General features: G+C 58.6%; 2 protein-coding genes across 3 annotated transcripts in view; both read left to right on the forward strand.

The window, feature by feature from the left end:
• SMTN (smoothelin) overlaps positions 1 to 9,370 on the forward strand; it is a 28,770-nt gene extending 19,400 nt beyond the window's left edge. The window contains exons 13-22 of the mRNA XM_015562838.1: positions 612 to 764; positions 856 to 931; positions 2,030 to 2,194; positions 2,287 to 2,349; positions 2,565 to 2,631; positions 3,753 to 3,926; positions 4,122 to 4,239; positions 4,788 to 4,939; positions 5,836 to 5,904; positions 9,220 to 9,370. Of these exons, the coding sequence (XP_015418324.1) occupies positions 612 to 764; positions 856 to 931; positions 2,030 to 2,194; positions 2,287 to 2,349; positions 2,565 to 2,631; positions 3,753 to 3,926; positions 4,122 to 4,239; positions 4,788 to 4,939; positions 5,836 to 5,904; positions 9,220 to 9,370 (1,188 nt within the window). The remainder of the gene's footprint in view (positions 1 to 611; positions 765 to 855; positions 932 to 2,029; positions 2,195 to 2,286; positions 2,350 to 2,564; positions 2,632 to 3,752; positions 3,927 to 4,121; positions 4,240 to 4,787; positions 4,940 to 5,835; positions 5,905 to 9,219) is intronic.
• LOC107182840 lies at positions 6,008 to 9,213 on the forward strand. Of its 2 annotated transcripts, none has more exons than XM_015562898.1 (2): positions 6,008 to 7,452; positions 7,497 to 9,213. In XM_015562898.1, exons 1-2 carry the CDS (start codon positions 6,555 to 6,557, stop codon positions 7,673 to 7,675), a joined length of 1,077 nt encoding a protein of 358 aa, XP_015418384.1. In that variant the 5' UTR covers positions 6,008 to 6,554; the 3' UTR covers positions 7,676 to 9,213. The 2 variants fall into 2 exon arrangements, with proteins under 2 accessions (XP_015418384.1, XP_015418383.1); XM_015562897.1 differs by having other exon boundaries at positions 6,008 to 7,442; positions 7,487 to 9,213.
• Positions 9,371 to 9,372: the final 2 nt, after the last annotated feature.

Below are 9,372 nucleotides of genomic sequence, written 5' to 3' on the forward strand. Positions count from 1 at the left end.
CAACTACATTTTATAAAATAGAAATATCACGTAAGTTTTACTTTCTTGTGACATCTTGAGAGAAGGGTTCATGGCTCAACACTATTGTTCATTATTGAGAGGGGAGTTTAGTTCTGTATTTAGAGACCAGGAATTTGGGGTGTTTCGGAATAGTGAGTATAATAAAATTCTTCTGACAAGGTTATTAAAATGTAGATGTGTTATTGATTTCTTTAAAAAAAAACAACCCAATAGAATACTCAAGCTATTAGTAGTGGGCATCAAGTCATTCTCTGACAACAGCCAACAATATCATGAGAAAAGTCGCTGGTTTGGCTCAGTGGATAGAGCTTTGTCGATCTGCAGACTGAAGTTCTGGGTTCGATTTCGGTCAAGGGCACATGCCCAGGTGGCGGGCTCCATCCCCAGTAGTCGGCCCAAATCCTACAACAAGGCTCTCAGTGCCCCTTCCCTGAGCCTGACACCAACATGGTCATCCTCGGGCGGGCAGTCTGGCTGGCTGGTGGCTATTTCCAATGCTGTGCCAACAGCCCCAGGGCCTGGCGCCGTGTCCATGGGGGCCATGTTGGTTTCAGCCAGTCCCCTGCTTAACGTCCATGCCCTCTCCCCAGATGGAACCAAAGCCAGCAGAGCCCCCCTCTGCTGCAGTGGAAGTGGCCAATGGCACTGAGCAGACCCAGGTGGACAAAACACCAGAGAGGCGGAGCCCACTGAGCACCGAGGAGCTGATGGCCATTGAGGATGAGGACATCCTGGACAAGATGGTACAGCCAGATCCGGTGGGATGGGGGGCGGGGGGGCAGGGGCAGGGCCCAGCAGGCACCAGGTGGGCAATGACCAGGGCTCTATCTGCAGCTGGATCAGACGACGGACTTCCAGGAGCGGAAGCTCATTCGGGCTGCGCTACGTGAGCTCCGACAAAAGAAGAGAGGTAGATAGCCAGCTGCCCCACCAGATCCAGCTGCTCCCTTCCCCAGCTGCTCCCTCACCCTGGAGTCCATTCATGGACACACCAGCTCAGTAACCGCCCTACTCAGCTTCTTCTGTATACCCAGCTGTTCTTTGGCCTCCTTTCCCCAGCTGCTCCCCTCCCTAGCTGCTTGTCGTCCCCCCCACCTCCGTCTCTCCAGTTACTGTCCCCAACCAGTTTCTCTTCTCCTTCCTAGACCACGTTACTCTCTCTCCCAGCTACACCTCCTTAGATCCAATTGCTTCTCTCAGTCCTGTCAACCACTCCTTCCCTGAATCCAGATACTCCTTCTCCCAGCTGCTCCTTTCTCCTTGAGGTCCATTGATGACCACCATAGTCTCCACTCCCACCCAGCTTCCCCTTCTCTGGGCAAAGCTACTACTTCCTCCATGAACCTAGCTATTGTTTCCCTCGGATTCTAGAACCATTTGCTTCTCCAGACACTCTCAGTGACTCCTTCTCTGGGTCTAGCTGCTTCCTCCACGGCCCACTGATGGCCACTCAGCCTCTATCTCCACCCACCGACTTCTTCTTTGGACCTAGTTACCCGTACCTTTGCCACCTTCTCTCCCAACCACTGTTACCCTGGATCAAATCGCTTCTCAGGCACCTCCAATTTCTCCCTCCCTGGATCTAAATATTTCTTCCTCTAGCCCTCTCCTCCCGGTTAAGACCCATTTGAAGGCCCACTCAGCTACGGCCCTCACCCAGTTTCTCCTTCCCTGGACTCTGCTCCTCCCTAGATCTAGATACTCCCTCCAGACTCAGCTACTGAGTTCCCTAGGAACTCCCATTTTCGGATCCAAATACTCCTCCTGTGAGTTCAGCTCTTCCATATTCCCTTGTTTCTTCTTGAGCCCATCACCCCCATCCCACGCCCCCCACTCCCTGCCAAATTATGGCTACTCCCTCACCCCTAGCCACTCCTTTACCTCGTGTCTTCAGTATTTCTAACAAGTTGCCCTCCCCCCCATTTTATGTGCCCTGTGTGCCCCTGCGTGTGTGCTGTGTGGGTGATGGGTGGCCCTTCCGGGCATGCACGGGGCATCCCCTGCCCAGACCAGAGGGACAAGGAGCGGGAACGGCGACTGCAGGAGGCGCGGGCCAGGCCAGCGGAGGCCCGGGGCAACGTGGCCACCGAGACCACCACGCGGCACAGCCATCGGGCAGCCGACGGCTCAGCTGTCAGCACTGTCACCAAGACCGAGCGGCTCGTCCACTCCAGTAAGGAGCCAATCAGGGCTCAGGGCGGGGACACGCCTACCTCCCTGGCCCCTGTGCCGCTCACATCCTTCCTCTTGTCCCTGCCCTTCCAGATGATGGCACACGGACAGCCCGCACCACCACGGTGGAGTCGAGTTTCGTGAGGCGCTCGGAGAGTAAGGCCGCCTGGCGACGCCCTGTGCCTACCTGCCCGCCCGCCTCCTCAGGCTCTTCCTCGAACTCTCTCTTCGTATTTCTGTCTGTGTGTTTCTCTGTCCAGTTGTCACTTTCTCTTCTCTGCCTGTGGCTACTGCCATTTCTCCCAGACCTCCACCCCATCTCTTCACATCCAACCCGGGCCTCACCCTGCTCTTGTTCCCTTTTCTTGCAGATGGTGGTGGCAGCACCGTGGTACAAACCAAGACCTTTTCCTCCTCATCATCCAAGAAGATGGGCAGGTGAGCGCAGGTACCCACCCCCAGACCTCAGAGAAGTCAGCATCACAGGGACCTCACTGCACACCCATTCTACAGAGGGGTAGACTGAGGTGCTGGGAGGTAATAGGCTAGAGTAAGAATCAGACCGCTTCTGCTTGCCTTGTAGTCTCACCTAATCCTCAACTGCACCACAGGGGAGGCCAGAGACTTGTGCTCCGGGTCACACAGCTCTGAGTGGCACCAATAGCACTGAACTATCTGCCACACTGAGCTGCCCGGTGGCACTGCCACTTCCTGGTGTCTGCCGACCACATCCCACGTCACAGAGCACCCGTGAGGGAGGGGGACACCCCTCTATCTATGTTACAGAGATGTCAGGGCTGATAGAAAGCAGGGACAGGAATCAGGAGTCAGGCTGCGAACCAGAGGGGTCCAGGGACTGAGTCAGAGAGACCCGGGTCCCCCAGTTCCTGCGCTGTCCGCCAGGCCCTCTGACATCTGAGGTCTGGGTCCTCCGTTTCCTCATCACTAGTATGAATGAGAAGGGTCCCTCTCTTCTCTTGTAAAGATTTAAGTGGCATATAGGACAGGCTCAATAGACATGCAGTATTCTTTTTTAACCTTCATCTGAGGATATTTTTTCCATTGATTTTTAGAGAGAGTGGAAGGGAGAGAGCGAGAGCGAGAGTGAGAGCGAGAGTGAGAGAGAGAGAGAGAGAAACACCGATGTGAGAGAGACACATTGATTGGTTGCCTCCCGCATGCCCCCAACCAGGGCTGGGAGCCTGCAACCTAGGTACGTGCCTTTGCCGGAATAGAACCCGGGACCCTTCAGTCTGCAGGCCGACATCCTGAACTATTGTTATTGTTACCATTACTATTATGCCGATCATCATTAGTTGATAGTGTCCAAAATCTGAACTCACCTGGAACTTAATACAATCAGCCTTCTCAGAGAACTCCCTGGAGGCCAAGTCTGTTGTAAAGAACTTGGCTCCCATCTTCTGTTTGTTTGCGCCTCAGTGTACTCATCTGTGAAGTGGGTGTGATGAGGAGGCCTCCAGTGTAGGGTATGGCCTGCGACCTGGCAAGTCGGGTTTGAGGCTTGGGAGCACCCTAATAGTTGCCTCCCCATCTCCCAGTATCTTCGACCGTGAGGACGAGACCAGCCCGCGAACCAGCAGCCTGGCTGCGCTGGAGAAACGCCAGGCGGAGAAGAAGAAAGAGCTGATGAAGGCGCAGAGCCTCCCCAAGACCTCCGCCTCCCAGGCACGCAAGGCCATGATTGAGAAGCTGGAAAAGGAGGGCGCTGCGGGGTGAGCAGCAGAAGGCGGAGGGCTGGGGTGGGGCCTGGTAAAACGGGCCATACACGGTGGTGGGCGGGGCCTGGAGGTCAAGAAAGGCAGAGCTGAGGCCCAGTGGGTGGGCTGACGGAAGCGGAAGTGGTCCCCCTATAGTCCTGTGATCCAGATCCTATACTACCCTTCCCTCTCCCCCCCACCCCCCTGCAGCAGCCCTGGCGGACCCCGTGCCGCGGTACAGCGCTCCACCAGCTTTGGGGTGCCCAACGCCAACAGCATCAAGCAGATGTTGCTGGACTGGTGCCGAGCTAAGACGCGTGGCTACGAGGTGAGCCCCGTGAGGCCAGGCCAGGCGGCGGGCGGCATCCCCAGCCTGCAGCTGGGCACCTGCCTCTTGGCAGAACTTTCTCACCGACCTGTACCCTTCGCAGCCACCGTGCTTGGCAGTGAAGATGGGAAGCCCTCTCTTTAGTCTAATGAGATGTGGCAACAAGCTCAGAGAGGGCACAAAACGCGCCCTAGATTCCAGAATGGGCGATTAAGTGGCAGGGCCAGCCCCTAACCCTTGGAGTCCCCTCCTCCTTGCTCTCTCTGGGGGGCAATGGGCAAATTTCCATAAGTAAAGGAAGGAGTGATGGGGACACGGCCTTAGCTGGGCGGTGCTGGGCCTCTTGGTCGCGCTGTTCCTATAAGTAGCAGCCATGCGAGTTGTTGACAGACTAAGTGGGAGGAGGCTCATGTTCCCACTGCTCACCTGCTGTGCAGCCTTGGACAAGCTGCAGGGCCTCTCTGATCTCTAAATGCCAAGATCCTGGGGGTAGAAGGGGCGTGGGGCGGAGGGCGGGGGGGTTGACCGCTCCTCCCACCACCCCGTAGCACGTGGACATCCAGAACTTCTCCTCGAGCTGGAGCGACGGCATGGCCTTCTGTGCGCTGGTGCACAACTTCTTCCCCGAGGCCTTTGACTACGGGCAGCTCAGCCCGCAGAACCGGCGCCAGAACTTTGAGGTGGCCTTCTCCTCCGCCGAGTAAGTGTGGGCCTCAGCCCTGCTGGTGTTGGCTGGGCGTCCGGGGCTGGGCCTCTGGGCCAGGCCTAGTTGCTCCGAGGCCCCTTGAAAGCTGGCCAGCTGCACTGTCAGACAGTGGCTGACCTGGTTCCCCAAGAAGCCCCTGTCCTTCTCCACCCCGCCCACCCGATGCCGAGTGTGCCAGGTGCCCGCCGGAACGAAGGAGCCACAGGCCCGCCTACCAGCCCGGCCAAGGCCCACCAGGTGGCCCTGTCCATAGCCCCTCCGTCCTGCCTCTGCCCCTTCTCCCTTTCTCTGTCCTCCTCTCCTCCCACTATCACCAGAGCTTCCTGCTCCCACGGGATCCCAGCTGGAGATTCCAAAAGGGGGCTCCTGGCCCGGGCACCGTGCCCGCCCAGCCTATATAGGTGTTGCCAGAGGCTTATATAGGAGATCAGCAAGCCCTCCACTTTGGAATCGTTGCCCCGTCTGCTCACCTCACCCTCAGCACCCTCTCCCATCTGTCTTTCTTCTCTGCCTTTCTCTTTCTGGTTCTCCTCTCACGCCTCCCTCACCCCCCCTCCCTGGGGCACAGCCCTCCTCTCCAACCTGGGGCGCCCACGTCATCGCCCCCCACCCCGCGTCCCCGCTTGCCCCAATAGTTCTCTGCACCTGTGACTGGTCTGGCCCCCCACCCCTGTCTGCATCGCACACCATTAGTGACGGGTAGTGAGCGGCACGTCCACGATGGGGTGGGGGCATGCGGGGGGCTGGCAGACTGCGGCACTGAGAATGTAACTGAACTCATGTCTCTGTGTATGTGTGTGTCTCTCTGTTCTACTCCCCTCTCTCTTCTCTGCCTCTCCCCCCCTGGGCCCCCATCTCCCTGCCCCTTCCCGGCCCCCTCCCCTCCCCAGGACCCATGCGGACTGCCCGCAGCTCCTGGACACAGAGGACATGGTGCGGCTTCGAGAGCCCGACTGGAAGTGCGTGTACACGTACATCCAGGAGTTCTACCGCTGTCTGGTCCAGAAGGGGCTGGTAAAAACCAAAAAGTCCTAACCCCTGCTCGGGGGCCCCACGGTGAGAAACGCCTCTTCGCCCGCCCGCCTCGCCCGCCAAAATCTGCCCCATGGGGGCACAGAGAGAGGTCTGGGAGCGGGGTGGTAAAAGCAGGGGGGCCCTGAGAAGCGCCAGAAGGAGCCCTAATTAGGCAGGGGTGACCCAGGTGAGCAGGACTGAGGTGGAGGAGGCACAGGAGGGACCCTGGGGAGGCACCTGGCCCAGCCTGCAGGTCCGGCACAGCTTTCTGAAAAAAGCGCACACGGGGCTGGAATAGGAAGGACAACGTTCAGGCTAAAGGAGGGAAAGGGAGCCCCAGACAACGGGGTGAGCCTATGGCCGGGCTGGGTGCAAGAGATGGAGAGCATGGCCCCCCCCGGGGAAGGAAGGAAGTTTAATCTGGGTGTGCCGGGAAGGTCGGGGCCAAGTCGGGAGAGGAACTTCCTCCTAAGGACCAGAGTCATCTAAGTTTTCCAAACAGAGGAGGGATGTACATGGTCTGGTTGGCATTCTAGAACAATCCTCGAACGGGGGATGGAGAGAAGGGGGTGGACTAGATAGCTGGAGAAGCTTAATGAGAAGTAGAAGGACAGGCTTCTTGATGGGTCCAGTTGGGAGGCAGAAGCGGGGGGGTCAGGGAAGCCTCCCAGGCCTCCAGTTTGGGCACCGGGGACTTGGGGGTGCCATGCTCCATGCTGGGGAGCTCAGGACCTTGGTCCGTTTGACGGGAAGATATTCCTGGTTGGGGTCCTGGATCCCTCAGCCAGCTGCGGCATTTCCTCTCTGGTCACCTCAGCTCAGGGCCACAGTAGAGAATTCCGATCCTGAGCGGACTGCCCATTCCAGACCAGCTCCAAGGGGGAGAGGGGCGGGCTCAGAGAGTCCCAGGGGGCTTAGGCCAGAGCCGGGCCAGAAACTGGAGCTCCTCACCCCTTCGCCCCCCTCCTTAGTGGCTCTTTACCTTGCCCATCACGTTTCCTATCCATTTTGTAAAGAAAAGAGAAGACAGAGACCCAGAGGGAGCAGGGGGATTGGCCGAAGTAACGTGAGTCAGGGACAGAGCTGGAGGTGCACTCAGATGCCCCTCGGGGCCTGGAGCCATTGCGGGGGCGGGGGGGTGCAGCCCACACGTGCACACAGACTCAGAGAAGCTGCGCAGGTGAGGAGAGGATGGGCTTGGTGCTGTCCCCAGGTCATATATGGGCTTGGGAGCTGCTGCCCAGCAGGCTGGCCTGGAAGGAGAGGGGCCAAACCCGGCCAGGATCCAGCTGGAAAGTGTGACTCAGCTGTGTTGTTGCTCAAATTGCCTGGTGTTTGGCCTGTCACTAGGGCAGCTGGAGCCCTGAGCCGTGAGTCCCAGTGTCAACAATGGCTTTATAAGGTCTCCAGGGAAGACACCAGGGGTGGGAAGGAGTTCCACATGGGGGGTGAGGGGGAGGCTGGGATCCCTGGGGAGATAGCCACAGCTGGGAGAAGAGACAGAAAGAGGCTGCCTCCCATCATAGTACAGCTGGGAAAACAAGCCCACTCTGGGGCAGGGCTGACCCCAGGGGCACACAGCGCATCACCCACAGAGTCAGGAACTTCTCACTCATCCTAAGTGCTTCCAAGGTTTCAAATGAGGTCGAGAATGACTATTCCATTGCTATAAAAATGGGGAAACTGAGTCACAGAACAGGGCAGGGCTTTGTCTAGCATCCACAGCTGGTCAGGAATAGAGCCTGGCCGGAAGCAAAGGTCGCCTTCCTCCCAGGCTGCTTCTCAGAGGGAGTGCAGTGAGCTGGGCGCAGGCCTCAGCCCTGCCATGGTCCCAGGTTTGACCTTGAAGACACAAGAAAGGCGGTGTATGGCACCCCCGGGAAAGGAAGTTTAATCTGGGCGTGAGGGGAAGGTGGGGGCCATGGTCCGGAGAGGAACTTCTTCCTCCTAAGGACCAGAGTCATCAAAGTTTTCCAAACAGGAGGGATGTACAGGGTCTGGTTGGCATTCTAGAACAATCCTCGAACGGGGGATGGAGAGCAAGGGGGTGGACTAGATAGCTGGAGAAGCTCAATGAGAAGTAGGACAGGCTTCTTGATGGATCCAGTTGGGGAGGCAGAACGGGGGTGGGGGTCAGGGAAGCCACCCAGGCCTCCAGTTTTAGGCACTGGGGACTTGGGGGTGCCATGCTCCATGCTGGGGAGCTCAGGACCTTGGTGTCTTGGGAACAGGGGCACTTCCTGCCTGTATGCCTTCCCGGCCTAGGGAAACTCACGCAACCCTGGCTGAGTGCTTACTGTATGCCCGGCGTGGCAGATGGGAGGGAGAAAGGCAGAGGCGGACTTGCTCTGGGAGAGGAGGGAAGGGGGAACCAGGGCGCAAACTACAGCCTTAGAGGTTTGAGGCTGTCGGTTGCTTAGTAGCTGCAGCCAACTCACCCCAGAGTAGGGCAAGGGCTCCTGCTGTAAGGAAGAGGGGGCTCCAGGCAGGTGCCAACACCCTGGGCCCCATCAGGCCTAGCCCTGCACTTAATGGGGCTTAAAACAAAGGATTCTCAGTGATTCGGACTCCCTGTCAGTAAAGAGCGCCAACACTCTGGAAGATGGACAGAGGGTGGTCCCGCCCCCTGAGCGTGATGTAGATGGTCTTGTCTGTATTGATTGGAACCCTCATCTGCCTTCTCGTCCTACCAAAGGGGGTGATAAGGGTTAAAGAACTGCCCCTCCCCCTCCAACCCACATTCCTCCCTGGCCATCTCTCACAGCAGGGTTGTCCCCTGGGGCAAGGACAGGGCTTGGAGGGGTGGTGTGCCTTCAGCCCTGCAGGAAGTACCAGGCCAGAGAACTGGCACTGGGGCAGGCCTGGCTGCAGGGAAAGATTTGCCAGGGGAAGGCCCCCAGGGTGCAATGGCCCTGGCGTGTGCCACCAGGGTGAGCAGAGGGTGGCCCTCCAGAGAGGAGTGGGAGGGGTCTGTGGTCGGGACCTCCCCTGGATGGGGGTAGAGACCTGTACCCCGCACCTCCCCCTCCACCAGCCTGGCCTCGCTTCCGCAAAAGTGCCTCCAGGCTTGGATGAGTGGAGCTTGGGGCTCCCTGCCTTCTTGGAAGGCTCCCCCGCCCCCCACCCCCCCACCTTCTCCCTTCAACCCACAACGGAGAGTGGAAGCCCAGCAGGCTTTGGCAGTGAGAAGACCTCACAGTAGGGGCTTCACCCCTAGAGCCCCCGCGGGCACTGACCGCCACCCTGTGCCCCTCCCGCAGGATGCTGGTAGACTGCGTGCCCCTGGTGGAGGTGGAAGACATGATGATCATGGGCAAGAAGCCCGACCCCAAGTGCGTCTTCACCTATGTCCAGTCGCTCTACAACCACCTGCGGCGCCACGAGCTGCGCCTGCGCGGCAAGAATGTCTAGCC

The sequence above is a fragment of the Myotis davidii genome, unplaced genomic scaffold (assembly GCF_000327345.1).
Source record: "Myotis davidii unplaced genomic scaffold, ASM32734v1 scaffold478, whole genome shotgun sequence".
NCBI lineage: Eukaryota > Metazoa > Chordata > Mammalia > Chiroptera > Vespertilionidae > Myotis > Myotis davidii.

Excerpts from the sequence above, each read along its gene's own strand:
- LOC107182840 (XM_015562898.1), top strand. The coding sequence starts at position 6,555 with ATGAGAAGTAGAAGGACAGGCTTCTTGATGGGTCCAGTTGGGAGGCAG. Across the intron at positions 7,453-7,496 it reads GGAGATAGCCACAGCTGGGA|AAACAAGCCCACTCTGGGGC; the intron begins GAAGAGACAGAA and ends GTACAGCTGGGA.